Source organism: Talpa europaea (genome assembly GCF_964194135.1).
Source record: "Talpa europaea genome assembly, chromosome: 12".
Lineage (NCBI taxonomy): Eukaryota > Metazoa > Chordata > Mammalia > Eulipotyphla > Talpidae > Talpa > Talpa europaea.
In genome coordinates, this window is record NC_140079.1 from 10,907,879 (window position 1) to 10,923,859 (window position 15,981).

The 15,981-nt window shown below is 49.3% G+C and overlaps 1 protein-coding gene across 1 annotated transcript in view; it reads right to left on the minus strand.

Moving 5' to 3' along the window:
- Positions 1 to 953: 953 nt before the first annotated feature.
- C3 (complement C3) overlaps positions 954 to 15,981 on the minus strand; it is a gene marked incomplete at its 5' end in the record, with an annotated part of 32,988 nt that continues 17,960 nt past the window's right edge. Inside the window, 20 exons of the mRNA XM_084249661.1 lie at positions 954 to 1,119; positions 1,250 to 1,385; positions 1,475 to 1,558; positions 2,201 to 2,281; positions 2,475 to 2,564; positions 2,755 to 2,860; positions 3,853 to 3,942; positions 4,061 to 4,148; positions 5,396 to 5,447; positions 5,564 to 5,654; positions 5,780 to 5,839; positions 5,978 to 6,136; positions 7,293 to 7,456; positions 7,946 to 8,102; positions 10,489 to 10,587; positions 11,202 to 11,361; positions 11,651 to 11,726; positions 12,061 to 12,264; positions 13,329 to 13,415; positions 13,505 to 13,571. Of these exons, the coding sequence (XP_084105787.1) occupies positions 978 to 1,119; positions 1,250 to 1,385; positions 1,475 to 1,558; positions 2,201 to 2,281; positions 2,475 to 2,564; positions 2,755 to 2,860; positions 3,853 to 3,942; positions 4,061 to 4,148; positions 5,396 to 5,447; positions 5,564 to 5,654; positions 5,780 to 5,839; positions 5,978 to 6,136; positions 7,293 to 7,456; positions 7,946 to 8,102; positions 10,489 to 10,587; positions 11,202 to 11,361; positions 11,651 to 11,726; positions 12,061 to 12,264; positions 13,329 to 13,415; positions 13,505 to 13,571 (2,193 nt within the window). The 3' untranslated portion in view covers positions 954 to 977. The remainder of the gene's footprint in view (positions 1,120 to 1,249; positions 1,386 to 1,474; positions 1,559 to 2,200; positions 2,282 to 2,474; positions 2,565 to 2,754; positions 2,861 to 3,852; positions 3,943 to 4,060; positions 4,149 to 5,395; positions 5,448 to 5,563; positions 5,655 to 5,779; positions 5,840 to 5,977; positions 6,137 to 7,292; positions 7,457 to 7,945; positions 8,103 to 10,488; positions 10,588 to 11,201; positions 11,362 to 11,650; positions 11,727 to 12,060; positions 12,265 to 13,328; positions 13,416 to 13,504; positions 13,572 to 15,981) is intronic.

Genomic DNA, 15,981 nt, shown 5'->3' on the forward strand with positions numbered 1-15,981 from the left:
GCTGTGGCTGCCCCCGCCCCCCAGCCTCCCCACGCAGCTCTGCTGATGCTGTGACAGTGGGAGCCCCTGCACGCCTCTCTGCTGACTCATGCCTTCCCCTGCAGCTCGCTCAGGTTCCTGCGGAAATATCACCCGCCTGCCCCTTACCGCCCCCTCCCGGGTACGCTGCCCACATTACTGAGCACAGGCCCAGCTGGGTCAGGCCCATGTGGAAAGTGATGGTTGGGATGGTCGGGAGAGTCCAGAGAGCACATGGGGGTGAGAGGGGAGAGCGAGCTCCGAGGAGGGACAGAGGGGAAGAGAAGAGGACAAGGGGGGATGCAGGTAAGAGCGCAGGTGAGGAGGCAGAGGGGGACTGAAGGGTTATAATGCTGGTGCAGTTGCAGGGGAGGCGCAGGGGAGAAGGTAGGTAAGGGTGCGGGCAAGAATTCAGAGCCAGAGAGGAATGCAGAGATGCAGGTGAAGACACAGATGAGGAAGCAGAGGAAATAGAGGTGAGGACGCAGGTGGGAAGATGGGTGGGGATGTAGGTAAAGGCCCAGGTGAGTTTATAGATACAGATGTGGGTGGGGAGGCCAGGTGAGGACACAAGGGGAGCGATGAGGATTCAGGTGAAAACGCGGGTATGAAGTCAGCTGAGGATGCAGTAAGGAGGCGGATGAGCAAGTAGGTGGGACTCGGGGAGGGGCGTGAGGATGCAGGTGAGAATTCAGGTGAGGAAGGAGCGGGTGAGATGCAGGGGAAGATGCGTGTGCCCTTCGGACAAGGGGCGGGGGGAGGGGGCACGGGCTCTTTGGGGGCGGATGCCTGTGGACTTGCAGGTGAGCTCCCAGAGGAGGGCATGGGGTGAGATTTCAGGGCTGGGCTGAGGTGCGGCAGCTGGGGGTCACAGCTCCTCTCTCCCTCTCTCAAAGACCTCCAGACTTCGGGAGACACGTGAAATGCAACCAGCTTTATTAATGGGGATGTGATGGGGGTCAGTTGGGGCAGCCGAAGACGACCATGGTCTCGCTGAAGCTGGCCAGGTCCCTGCACCGTTCCTCGTTCTCCTCGTCTTGGCATTCGTCGGCCTCAGGCCACAGCTCCACCCACGTGTCCTTCCCCACAATGTAGTTGATGCTGGGAGGCAGGGCGGCAGGTCAGGAGGGCGCAGAGTGGGGGTTTGGAAGGGGCAGAAGCGGCCTGGAGGGGTCTGGACAGGCCTGGAAGGGGGGGGGGTGATCCCCAGGACAACCCGGCCTGCACTTACTTGGGTTTCTCGCCCCACAGGTCAGAGGAGATGCCCCACACGAGGTACTGCTTCCCCTCCTGCAGCTTCAGGGCCTCTCTGCACTTGATGTGGCTGATGAACCGGCGCTGCTGCCCAACCTGGACCTCGTCAGAGCCTGGAGGGGAGAGCGGAGAGCGGGAAGCTCAGCAGGGCGGGGCGGTGGGAGGAGGGGAAGCGGCCGGCAGAAGAAAGGGTGGGGCTGACCTGACTTGATGAGCTGCTCGATGACCATTACGTAATCATCGAAGTTGTCGGAAGGTTCCATCTTCAGCAGCCTGGTCTTGTACACTGGAGGGTGGGGGTCGGCATGAGTCACGGGCAGGGCGGGGCACGGGAGCACCCTTGGCGCACACTCTGGGCACGAGGCTCCCCACAAGCAGATGTGTGCAGGAGCCTCGTCGGCAAGCTGTGTCCCGCCCCTCTGCACACACACCGAGCTCCACACGACTGTGTACCTGGCACGTCACAGTCTCGCACGCGACTGCAGTCACGACAGCTGCTCTGTCCATGGTCACCCAAGACCCCTGTATCACACCCAGCCGCGCACACGCACGCAGCCATCCACCCCTACAGCCCCAGACTCAACACACACATCCCTGGCACCCGCACCACTGTCTCACACAAGCACGCTCCCCATCACCTCAGGCTCACAACCACACGCGCACAACCACACAGCCACATCCACCCACACCACCCGCTCTTGAATCCACGCATATCCAAGCCGACAGAGTCACGGCTCCCTATGTAATCGTGACCCCAACAGCATGTGCACAGGCATGCATGCACACATGCACACACACGCATGTGCACACCCACAACCTCAGCCTGAAGCACAATCACACAGCTGTGTGCCTGCAGCCAGGCACACGTACAGCCCCTCCCGGCACACAACTGCTCACAGACGTGCATGTGCCCTGGCCCCTCACTCACCGTAGTCCACTCCTGGCTCACAGGCCTTGTCCAACCGGTAATCCAGGGAGGCCATGCTGTCAGGGCGCATGAGGCAGTTCTCTGTGGGGCAGGGGTGGGGCACAGTCTAAGCCCTACTTCTCCAGCAGGGCTCCCCACCCATGGAGCTGGCCGGCCACCAGCCCATCCTCCTCGGTGTCCACTGGATGTGGCTTTCAGGACCTGCTGGGTCAGCCCCATGGGGGGTGGGGGACCCCGTGGGCTTGGGCGCCCTTCCTGACTCCTGGGCACCCACCCTCAGCACAGCGGCACATCTCCTTGTGGCAGAGCTTGCTCAGCATGCCGTTGTCCTTCTCTGGGTGGTAAAACTTAGTGCACGTCTCATCTGTAGGACCAGGAGCAGATGGTCAGAGGGCTGAGGACTTTCTCCCAGAGATTCCCAGTTACAGGTCCTCAATCACAGACCCCTCAGACGCCCCAGGCTGCCAACTCACTGGAGCCACCCAGACTCCTAACTCACAGATCCCTGGGATCCCCCAGACCCTCGATTCACAGATCTCCCAGTTGCTGCTCACCCAAATTGTAATAGGAGTACACCTTCACTGCTCCAGGCTGGATAAGCCCCACGTTGAAGTACTGGTGAACTCTGAAGGTCAGACAGTCTTCCTCGTTGTGCGAGATCTGGGAGGAATTAAGGGTGGTCAGTGTGGCAACCTGGGAGGGGGTCCAGAATAGGGTGCAGGGATTGGGGCAATGGTGGAGAAATTGAGGGACCAGGAAGGAGGTGCAAGGATGGGGGGCAGCAATCTTTGCCAAAATACTAACAAACAGTCCAAAAAATTCATTTTCTATTTTTCCAAGGCTCATACCTGATGGCATTTTTTAGCACCTTTAAGTTAGGTGTGGCCAAGGGACTGAGTTCTAGCCAATGGATTGGTGTCTAGGCCCATAAAAACATCCCATGGTTAAGAATACCGCATTGTGTGTTTGAAAGTTGCTAAGAAGGTAGATCTTCAAAGTTCTCATGTCACACCTCCCCCCCCCACACACGTTATGACTATTTGAGGGGACAGATACATTGACTACCTTACTGTGGTGATCATTTCCCAATTTATACATATATCAAATCTGACATTGTATATTCTTTTTTTAAAATTTATTTATTTATACAAGAGCTAGGGTACAGGCCAGATGTGCAGGAGGGTGAGAGGGTTCACCAGAGACAGAGCAGGGAGCAGAAGAGGTGGATCCACTGAAATACACTGCTGAGGAGAGCAGCAGGTGAGACAGGAATGCACTGCTGCACCATGTGGGTAGCTCCCTGGCAGGGGATGGAACTCATGCTGCAGTGGCTGCTGATAGCTTGATAGAGCTGTGTCTTTAACTCCTGCACCACCAGGGAGGCCCTTTTTCTTTTTCTTTTTAAAGCCAAAGTGACTCTTTGTTTTAAGACTCTTATGAGAGGATTTAGAGGAAGCAAGTGAAAAATGAGCTTGGAATATTAGTACTTAGAGAAGGTGGGTTGACCACCTTGTGTCACATGCCCTTCGCTCCACTGCCCAGCAGCACAGATCTTGTTTTCCCTGGTCTGAGGCTGACCCTATCTGGAAACAAAGGTCGGTGGAGAGGGAGGGGTAGCCAGGCATGGGTCAAGATCCCAATGGAAGACTTACCTTGTCTAGGTAGATGATGAGGGTGTTCTTGTTGGACAAGGCATTGCTCAGCTCAAACTTAGAGATGTATCTGTCGACGCCATTGCTCAGCTGAGGAAGGGCAATGCTGTGAAAAATCCCTTCTGGATCCCCTTCCCTCCCCCTAGTTTCTTCCAAATCCCAGGATCATTCCCACTAATTTGAGCCCCTAAACCCAAGACCTTCCTACCAACTGGAGGTCATCAACGTCAGGAGAGAAACCAGTCATCATGGATATATCCAGGATGGACATAGTGGCATCCTGTGTTCCCAAGTACCTGGATAGAGCAGGGAGAAAGGAGTTGGGTCTTATGGTGAGGTAAGCCCTGAGGGTTTTATTGGGGCTGAGGCTTCTGATTTCCACCCAGTAGCATTTAGGAATGTTAGATTTTAGGAAACACTCCCCTAAGGGGAATAAAGGTAATGGTCAAGGTAACTAATTGCACAGGCTCTGTCTGGATTCCAACTGCATGGGTTCAGATTCGAGCTCTATGTGACATCTGATGAGCCACTGAACCACTCTAGGGCTCCATCCTTCTGGAAAATGAAGGGAACACAGGCAGGCCTTCCTTTGTGTGATTCTGTTACATGGTCTTGTTCAATAACAACAGTCTCCCAGCAACACAGTTCAAATTTCAGTACCACGGTATAATAATCATGTGCAATTGCATAAAGCTCAAATTTTGTTGCTAACTCTTCCATCCACCAACCACTACATAAGTGACAGGTGTGCATGACAACCAACGGCTGATCATGTCAGTTTTCCCAAGGTTGCATCATGCAGTACATGCAAAGACAGCAAAGCATGTAGTCATGTTGCGTCCTTATTTCCGAGTGACAAGTATTAACAGGAGAACTCAAAGAGAGACCTGGCTGACAAAGAGGAAAGTGCAACAAAGAAGTGGAGAATGACAAGGCTGGGAGTAAAATCTGAACAGACCATCAGTGGAACTTCTGAAGAAAAAGCAGGCCATGGAAATGTTGACTCGGCTGCCATTTGAGAGACTAGTTATTTGGCCAGTGGTAAATGAAGGCAAGTTCATTAACATACATGAGAAAAAGGGTTGTGACAGAAAGATGAAGCTATCGCAGCAGATGTGACAAAGGCAAAAAACTTCATAGGTAAGGAATTCTTCATAGGTAAGGATGTCTCATGACATTGACAGTTCAATGAATTCAATGTTGGGTGTTGACCCAAGCTTAGGATGTGGCAATCCACTGTGTCATAGACAAGATGCTTGCTCTATATTGCAAATTACACAGAGAGAAGAGAGGAGGCAGTATCCAAATGACAGTGCTTTGGTAAGTGTCTTAGAAAGGAAAAAACCTCAACATTAATCTCAATGTTCTAATGTTTTAAATTACAGTGTAGTAAACATACTCGCCTGACTGTACTTTTCATTTTATAATTTTGAGAGCTTTTAATGTGATAAAAAAATTTTAAAGGCCAGGGAACAACTTTCTTGAAGAGGTTTGCTAGAGACAGGGGAATGGCCAAGATGAACCCAATTGGCCCATCTCTTACCTGGTACAGATTTCAAGGAACATGGTGCTCTTGGCATCCTGAGGTCTCTTGACTAGAAACACAGAAGACAGAGAGATGACAAGGAGGGCCTGGACCCCAATTCAGGAGGAAGGCAAGCAATAGAATGGGGTTGGAGGAAGACATGGGTAGGGTCTTCATTCCTCTTACCTTGGTCAAGAGCTGGTCGTATGTTAACCCTGAGGTCAAACTTCTTGCAGGTGACTTGGCCGTTGGTCTTGGCGTGGTACATTGTCACCACCTGGCAAGATGAGAGGAGGGACAACAAGAAGTCACCTCACTAGACTCGGGAACAGGAGGGCCCCTCTTTGGCAGAACCACAAAGAGGAGGTGGTAGGCCAGGCGATATAGGTTCCTGTTTCTTACCGACAAGGTGCCTTGTCCTTTTCCTGTAGCTGTTAATGTGAAATTCTCGTTTTCCTTGGTCTAGAGGGAAGGAGGAAGCAAAGGCAGGGTGCTGTGAACCAACCTCCCCTGGCGGCAGTGGTTCTCTGCGCACCCTCCTGCCTCCCAACAAGCACTACTGGTGTGGAGGGTAACAGGGAGGCAGGCTGCCAGCTGTACCTCTTCCGATCGGAGAAGGCGGGCAGATTCCCAGTGGATGCGGTGCTGGACCGGGGAGTTGCGGCTGGGCAGGTGAATGGACACATCCAAGTTCAGGTCCTCATGGTCAGGGATTTCCTTCTGGTATTGGGCCAAGGCTTGGAACACCATGAAGGTGGCCTAGAACCCACAAGAGAGGGTGAGCTGGAGACCAAGGAAGTGGTTAGAACCCACTGGGACACTGATACTCTGGCCTAGAACCCACCAGAGAGGGAGGATAAGATTGAGGGTTGGAGATACTCAGGACATGTTCTAGAGTTGTCTGAGTGAGAGAGACTCAAACCAGGGCTTGGTAAGCAAGAGCCCACCAGAGAACATAAGGGTAAAACTGGCAGTCTAACAACCTAGACATGGAGGACATGTTCTGGAATTCTCCTAGGGACAAAGGTTTAGACCAGAATTTGGAGACATTAAGAACATATCTAGAATCAACCAGAAAGTGTAGGCATAAAACTTAAGGTCTAGCAATACTGAGAGTGGTTCAGGCCCATCCAGAAGAATCTCAGAATAGGGCTTAGAACACTCAGAATGTGTCTAGAACCCACTTATGAAAAAAGAATAAAGTTGGACACTGAGCATATAATCTAGAATCCAAAAGTGGCACCAAGGATGTGATTGAGAGCACACCAAAAAGAGAGGGGGTCAAACTGGAGCCTGAGATTTCTGGAGCTTGAAGTTACTGAAAACTATGGTCTACAACCCACCAAGGGGAGAGTGAGGTTTGGATAATGCTCTAGCATAATTAAGAACCTGGTCTGGAACTCACCAGTGAAACAGGATAAGATGGGGAGCCTGATGGAATGGAGAACATGGCTTAGAACCCACCAAGGATATAAGGTAACACTGAGAGCCTGGTGGAACAGAGAACATGACCTAAAACCCACCAGGGAGAGAAAGGAGCTCTGATAATGTTTTAGAGCCATTGAGAACGTGATCTAGAGCCCATCAGTGAGATGGAGAGTCTGTGGAACTGAGAACATGGTTTAGAACCCATGAGAGAGAGAGGCTCACACCTGAACTTGAACCCCAAGAATTTGGTCTAGATATCATGAGGGAAAAGGAGGCTCAGAACACAGGTTGGGGCTCCCAGAATGTAGTCTAGAATCCATCAATGGGTTTGTAACAATGAAAAAAATCCCTCATTTTCAACTCCACTTCAATCACTCTGGCTGATGGGAAGAAAGGCCTCTCTTGGTCTCGGTGTCTTCTCTGGGAGCCTACTGAGAGACCAAAGGAGGAAGGGATGCAGGTGCTTGGGGAATGTGGGGCCACTTGCCTGGGTAGAGCCATAGCCACCTCCATAGTATCTCTGCTCATTGAGCCAGCGCACAACAGGAGGCACAAAGTCAAAATCTTTGAGCAGCAGCAAGGCCAAGAGGGCATATGATGTAGCTTCCACACTGTAGAGCTTCTGGCCAGGTTCCTCCCAGCGGTTCTTGTCTGCAGAGAGAGCCCCCCCACCCATGATGCTCACTCCTCTGTCCAGCTTGGAGACTCCAGAGAAAACTCAGATCAAGACTCATGTTAGACTTCAGTTGTCTTGGCATGCAAGACCCTCCACAACCACCCTATGATATAGGCATCATTTTAAGATGAGGAAACTAAGGTCCAGAGAGGTAAAGTGATTTGTACAAGGTCACACAGTGAGTATGTGGCAGAGCGGGACTTAGATTTAGGTCTGTAGGATGCCAGAGTCCATGTTCTTCACTGCTTGTATCACAGCGGGTGCTCCACACACACTTGTTGAATGAATCATGCAATGGACTTTCTTGTGTGACTTACAGTGAGGACTTTTCACACTTTAGGGCAATCTATCCCATCAGAGCTGTCCATCCCAGTGCAACTTAAGAGTCAGGCAGCCCAGCTCAGGATAGCCACCCTCAGCACCGAGCCATGCAGCCCTCTTTACCCCACCTGGCTGCACCTCACCTGTGGCTGTGTTCAGAAATTTGTCGAGGAGGACACCTTCCATTTTGCCCATCTGGGCCAGGGCATAGCCAGCAATGGCCACAGTATATGTTCTCTGCAGTTTCAAGTAGTTGGCTTCAAGGAATTCTCCTGCCTTGTCAATGCTGTCTGGTAGGCTCTATGAGGAAGAGATGAGGTAGTCTGGTCAGGTGGGCATTACTGCCATGGACAATGGTATCTACCACTTCCTGGGTTGTTGGGCTGTTCTGTCCTTGGGACCTATCTATCTAGAATCTATTTATTTGTGAGGGCTTCCCAGACATTTCATCCACTGTGAATTGCTTTGGGGCTGAGTATCTACTATGTGCCTGGGGTAGTCTATGTACCCAGGGGTGTGCTGATAAATGTTTGACAGCTCTCCAGTGGGCTGGTGGTGGTTTATAGGAGTCAATACTCCCATCATTGCCAATTTAAAGCTGCCAATGTGACTTCTCTGAACGTAGAGCAGGAAAGAGATACCCCAAATTGGCAAGCATGAGCTAGTGTCCTCCAAGTTCAGAACAGCACTGGCAATGCCCCTTATTCAATCATCATCACCATCCTCATCACCGTCATCACCGTAGCTAACACTTACTATGTACCCATCATATAGCCATTCATTTAACTTCATAAAATCCTATATGAGTATTTCTGTCATCATCCTTAACCGCATGCATGAGAATACCTGGACCCACAGAGATGAGGGGCAAAGACATGATTTGCAGTGTTTGCTGATTTCCATGGTGTAAATACTCCCATGCTGACTTCAACCTACCAATGTGGCATAGGTGAATGTAGAGGTGGCAAGAGATGGGCAGTAATACAGTATTATCCAGCATTTCCTCTACACACGAACACCAAGCGTAAATCAACTCAAGAGCGTAGGTAATAATATATAATACTTGTGAAGAGATAAGTCTTAAATATTTACTCCCTTTGCCTTTAATGCTTAACATTTAAAGTTTAATTTCTTTAACTCTATGTTTATAAAACTTAATTTTAAATCATGATGTGTTTAATAACCCACTTGCAAAATTCCTGGAAATTTAACAAGCGGTTTTAACAAGCTGGTTCCTACCCACTCCTGATCTGAACTCCAACAGTCTGTTCCATAGCTTTTGTGACATTGTTGTAAGGTTGCTTTGCTGTAATAGAAACAAACCCTTTACCCTGCCCAGCTCTCTCCATCTGCCCTTGATTTTGTAGAAACTTTCTCCTTCCCATTTATACCGCCACAGTGGAAGTAGCTATATTTGCTCACTACGTCCTGGACTCAGCTGATTGGTCCAGGGTTGATCACCTGACCCAGGCTGAGCTCATCAGAATCCTTCCCTAGAATCTGAAAGCTCTGGCCTTGGTTTGGCTATCTCCTGAAGGAAGGCAGCCATGTTCAGCCAGGTGGACTGGTGGAGGGAGTTATTAGGCACGAGGGAATGAAGGACACAGGAGGGAGGAACAAAGCATCATGGCAGAGTCCCTGAGGCCACTTTACTTCTATGCACCTGATAAATTCTTGGATCCTTAAAATAAATCCCCTATTTTTTGCATAATCTAGGTCACATGTGTGTTACATCTAGGCCAGTTCAGAGAACCTTTAAAAATACAAAGAGTATTATACCCATTTTATAGGCATGCACACTAAGGCCTGGGGAGGGCACGTGCCTGAGAGTCAGGATTTGAAGTCAGAGCTGTTTGACCCTAGCGTCCTAGCACTGCCTCTTTTCTACCTTTATTTCTCAGAACTTGACAAGATTTGAACCAGAAAAGCCCTTCTCTCTCTTGGGCATGAAAGCTAGGAGCCTTGCTGATGTTTCTGTTATCACTGGTTCTCTACCCTCCAGCTAGCCCTGGGGTTTCCCACTTGGGGAGCTAAAGGTCAACAATCCATTATCAAAACTCCAGAGACGCTGGTGTGATCACAGACTCTCAGAACCTGTTTTCCTAAGCTTCTCTGAGGCAAAACCAAAACCAGAGAAAAAAGGGATGACGATGAGTCAATATTTTAAATCATTTTCCTTTTGTGATCATGAACCCCTTTGAAAATCTCCTGAAATATCCCCCAGACTAAGTCTAAATCTAAGTCTAAGAAAATAGTCTTGATTTTTTTTTTCAGGCTCTGTGCCTCTGTTTTCTCTTGAAGCATCGAGGATACAAACGCACTGATGATGTACGAATGATGTGGAAAGCAGCGGAAGGTATGAAGATATGCAACTGGCTAAAACTCTGAAAATGGTAAAGCAGGTAAAAAGACCCATTCTTCAATCTCTTTATGCCTCAGTTTTCTCTTCTGTAAACTGGGTACAATAAGAGTAAACAACCACGTGGGCTATTACAAGGATTATAAGACTTCAGCATTGGAAGCTTTTAGAGGAGAGTCTTAATTGCCCAACAAGTGTTAGGCATTATCATGAACCGCGCAGCCACTGTAACTGGGGAGGACCGGAAATTGACCAAAGATGACATCTCGCCCTCCAAATGAATGTGTCCCAGAGAGAGGAGGGAAAGAGAGGACAGGAGACACTTACGTTGACCTGTGCCTCGCAAATATCTCTAGCCTCCAGCAGCGCTATGAGAACGAAGGAGGTGAGGGCCATGTCTTTCTCCTTGTCATCCCGGAAGCCACCCTAGGGCGGGAAGCAAGAAGCAAAGACAGGGTGACCAGTGAGTTCCTACGTGCCCACCAAGCCACCTGTAGGATCATGGGTCAGGGCAGGGCTGGTCTCTTCCCAGTGTCTCCCCAGGAGGGACAAACTCTTCAGTATCCATTCATTCATCTTGTAATGTTGTTGGTGCTGTGGATAAGATGCTAAATGAAAACCAGCCACCCACCCCAGCCTCCATGGAGCTCCCTATCTAGCAGGGGAGAAAGACATGAACCAACCCACCCACAAGATACATCATTCTCAATACAAACTGACGAGAGTTGTGCAAGAGGACACAGCAGTGACAATGGACAGTGGGAGTGTGCCCTGGTTGGCGAGGTCAGGAAAGAGATCGCTGAGGGATGACAGATGGAGTGACGATCTGAAGAGTGAGTAGAAATCAAGGGTGAGCATGCCAGGTAGCGGGAACAGAATATGCAAAGGCCCTTGGAGAAGAGAGCCAGGTCCCTCACCGCCCAGATGGGAGGTGGGGAGACAGGGGAGGCTGCGTGGGCAGAAGCCTGAAAGGTGAGCTAAAGCAGCAATTCCCCAGCTGGAACATGCAAGGACCTCACTCTCCCAGCCTGGCCTCTTACAGTCATTTCTTGATGTATCACAGGCCCATCCTCCTGGAAAATTCCATCTGGCTTCTGCTTCTCCAGGATCAGCCATTTGACAGCCTCGCAGAGGACCTGGGAGTCAATGGCGATGAGGTTGGCGGCGAGAGAGAAGACCTTGACCACGTAGGCTGTCAGCCTGGAGGTAGCATGGGGTGTCAGGCAGCTGGCCCTGGGATCCAGAAACTGCCCTCCCAGTCAACCAAAGAGCAGAGCGGGGCGAGCCTGTCTCCCTTCCTGGGGCTCGGGACCCTGGACTGCACAGGGGTTGTCCAGACTGTCTCCGCGGGGTGCCCTCTGACTCTGGGCCCAGGGGGCCAGTCATACAGGGTGGGTGAGGCCTTCTTAGAAGCCCCCCAGGCCGCCATGCAGGCCCTGCTCAGGGGAATGGGGGGCCAAGGGTGAGGAAGCGGACTGTGGAGACTCACCAGGTACTGGGCGGTCGGTCCTTGAAGGCCGCGTAGGCCCAGTTAGGTTGCTTGAAGGCCAGCTCCTGAGTGTACCCTGTGTGGGAGCGGGAAGTGTCACTACAGGGAGCAGGGGCGGGGGTGGGGGTTGGGCTGCGTGGAGGGTGTGGGTACACCAGGGAGGAGGGATTTAGGGAGGGGATGTGGTGTCTATGAGGGGCAGGGAGAGGAAAGAGGGGGCTCAACGCAGGGGCAGGGAGGGGGGCTGCCTAAAGGAAGGAGAGACGGGGGGCTCCCGCAATCCTGGGTCTCAGCGGAGGGGCAGGACCTCGGAAAGGGGAGGGGTCTCAGGGAGGACAAGCTCTGAGAGGGGCCTCAGAGGGGCGGGTAGAGGGGGTTTTCAGGGTGTCTCAAGAGCGGCTGGGGCGCACCCTTCCTGATGAGTTCCAGGGCCTCCTGCCGCTTCTCCAGGCCAAACTTCTCCCACTGGTCGGTGCTGTCCAGGTAGTGCACGGCGATGACCGTGGGCGTCATGCCGATCATGTTCTGCTCCCCGCAGCCAGAGGGGGTCATGATGAGGTGCTTCAGTCGCTCCCCATCTATGGCTTCCTCTGCCATCAGGGCAACCGGGGTCCCTACAGCCCAGTGGGAGGACAGAGCTCAAGCAACGGGCTCCTCACCCTCCTCGCCCTTGCTGGGCGAGGACCTTCTGGCTCCTCGTGCTCCCAGCTCCAACCAGCCAGGACAAAGGAGTCAAGGACAGCAGGGGGCTGGGGTGCAATGGAAGGGAGAGCTGCTCCCCTAAGAGGCAGGAGGGGGATCTGCATCGGGGAGGGTAGATGGAAGGGGGTCTTGTGTTTCAACTCCCATCACAGGGTGGTCTTTTTACACCAGTGGTAAAAGTAGTTCCAGTACCAAGAGTCATGAAGGCTCCTGTTGTGCTGATGTTGCTTACCAGGAGCTGATCTAAGTAATACTCCACAGTATCTCATGGAACCTTCCTGCAGCCCTGTTATACATTACTACTCACTCCCACCACAGGTGAGGAGCCAAAGGATTGCTCCCCCCCAACCTTATCACTCAAGGTTGCTCCCCCACAACCTTATCACTCAAGGTGCTTTTCCAGCCCCCTTTTGCCCCTTCTTGCCCCAGCCCTCCATCCCAGGCAATTCCAGTATATCTGCTTCTGACTGAAACATCTTCATCAGCAAAAGCTATTTGCCAAACTAAAGACAGCAGTTCCTCCTTATCTACCGTGGATGCGTTTTAAAACCCGCAGTGGATGCCTGGAACTGCCGATAACATTCAACCCTATATATGCTGGTTTTGTCCCCCTGTACATACAAACCTATGATAAAGTTAAATTTCTAAAATTAGGAACAAGAAGAGATGAACAATAATGAATAACTGTAAGACAGTTATGACAATATATTATAGAATAAAATTTACATGGAAGCGGTCTCTCTTGCTCTCAAAATATCTTACTGTACATTTTCCCCAGTGCGGTTGATGATGAGTAACTAAAACCTTGGAAAATGAGACTATGGGAAAGGGGAGATGATTGCACTGACTGGAACCTTCTATAAAGCTGACCTGGAGGCATGGTGATGAAATGCCCTGGGACTTAGATGGAATTGGGTTCCCTTCTCGTGACTCCAGACTCCTGGCCCCATAGGGGTCAAGGTCAAGTGCATCTCACCTTGCAGAAGGATCCTGGTCTCCAACTCCGTGTTAGGCACCTGGTCGCTGATGTTGGCCGCGTGGATTTCTTCTCGCTGTACACCGTCTGAGGACCAAACGGGAGACACCCATGGGGCCAGCTCCCCCAAACCCGCATCACCACCCAGGCCCCACCCCTGTCCTGTGCAAACTCACTTTGGCCCAGGACTTCTGGATTCAGGGTGCGAACGATCACAGTTTTGTTGACTCTGATTCCTTCCGGCTGGGTGGTGTAGGGGTACGGGGAGGTCCGGTGAATAAAAGGACAGACAGACACATGGGCAATGGTCATAAGGGCACTTTTGTTTTGGGGATTATTGTAGGACAGGCATGATGGCACCCGCCTGTCCTAGCTGTGTGACCAGGCCAGGCACTTAACCTCTCAGGGCCTCAGCTTCCTCCTTTACAAGGAGGAATCTATTGCAAACACCTAGTTCATGTTGTTGTTCTTGGAATTAATGACAAGATTATAACTTAACAAAACAAAACCTTTCAAAATCTCCCTATCTGCTTAGAAGCAGTCTTTACTTGGGTTACTCATGTAACACAACATTCAATGAGGTGAGTATTGCTACTATCACCCCGTTTTATTTTATTTTTTTAAAGATTTATTTATCGATTTATACAAGCACTGGGTACAGTCAGAAGTGTGGGAGGGTGAGAATTCAACACAGACAGTGGGGAGCAGAACAGGCAGACTGATGAAGTACACTGCTGAGGGGAGCAGTGGGTGCGGCAGGAGAGGTCTGTGCTCCATGTGGAACCCTTGCCAGCGGCCGAGATAGAACCGGCACTGCAGAGGCTGTGGGCAGCTTCGCAGCCCAGTGCTCAACCACTGCGCCACGGGGGAGGCCCATCACCCCATTTTAAAGATGGGGAAACTGGGGTACAGATTGGTGAAGTAACTTGCTCAAGGTCACACCGCTAGTAAAACAGAACTGGGGCTTGAACCTGGCAGTCCATGGGCCCAAATCAAAAGCAAAAATGTGTGCCCCTAAATATATACAAATATTAATGGGTAGTTTTATTTCATAACATTAAACCACTTGAAAAAATATGAACCTGAATTCATTAAAACTAGGAAAGAAAAGCTATAATAAATTCTGGTTTGGATATAAACAGAACATTTCAATATAAAAATAATGCTGTCAGTTTTAATATGTTTGTTGTTCAGAGTTTCAATATTTTTTCAACTACTTTGACATTTTGGGGGAAATTAACCATAAAACCATTTCAACCATTAACAAAATACACACAGATAAATATATGGGGGCACTCATTTTTCCTTTTGCTTCAGGCTCTCTTTGAAAGTAATTTAGTTAAGATCATTGATTGTCTAGAGGAGATGGACAAATTCCTACAACTCTACAAACACCCAAAGCTAGATAAAGAAGAAATAGAACACCTAAACAGACCAATTACAATTAGCGAAATTGAAATGGTAATCAAAAACCTCCCCAAAAACAAAAGCCCAGGACCTGATGGATTTACAAATGAATTCTACCAAACATTCAGAGACGAATTAGTGCCTATCCTTCACAAACTCTTCCAAAAAATTGAGAAGGAAGGGACAATACCAAACACGTTCTATGAAGCCAACATTACACTAATACCAAAACCGAACAAGGACAACACAAAAAAGGAAAACTACAGGCCAATCTCCCTAATGAACACTGATGCAAAAATCCTCAATAAAATTTTAGCCATCAGAATCCAACAATGTATCCATAAGATAATTCACCACGACCAAGTAGGATTCATTCCAGGGGCACAAGGATGGTTTAACATCCGAAAATCAATCAACGTTATCCAACACATCAACAAAAAGAAATATAAAAACCATATGATAATATCAATAGATGCTGAGAAAGCTTTCGACAAAGTGCAACACCCATTCATGATAAAAGCCCTTGAAATTCTTGGGATACAAGGAACATACCTCAACATCATAAAGGCCATCTATGACAAGCCAACAGCCAGTATCATTCTCAATGGTGAAAAGCTGAAAGCAATTCCATTAAGATCTGGAACAAGACAAGGATGTCCACTCTCACCACTGCTTTTCAATATAATACTGGAAGTCCTAGCCAGGGCAATAAGACAAGAGAAAGACATCCAAGGAATCCAAATAGGAAAAGAAGAAGTCAAACTATCACTATTTGCAGACGATATGATATTATACATAGAGAACCCCAAAAACTCCACAGAAAAGCTAATTCAACTCATCAATCAGTTCAGTAAAGTGGCAGGATACAAAATCAACATGCAAAAGTCAGTAGCCTTCCTATACACAAACAATAAATCTGAAGAAGAAGAAATCAAAAAAACCATCCCTTTTGTTATTGAAACAAAAAAATCAAATATTTGGGAATAAATCTAACAAAAGAGGTAAAGGACCTATACAAAGAAAACTATAAAACACTGTTAAAAGAAATAGAAGAAGACACAAAGAAATGGAGAGACATCCCCTGCTCGTGGATTGGAAGAATAAACATTATTAAAATGGCCATCCTTCCAAAAGCAATATACAGATTCAATGCTATTCCAATCAAAATTTCAATGTCATTCTTCACAGAAATAGAACAATTATTGATGAAATTCATATGGAATCACAAAAAACCCCGAATAGCCAA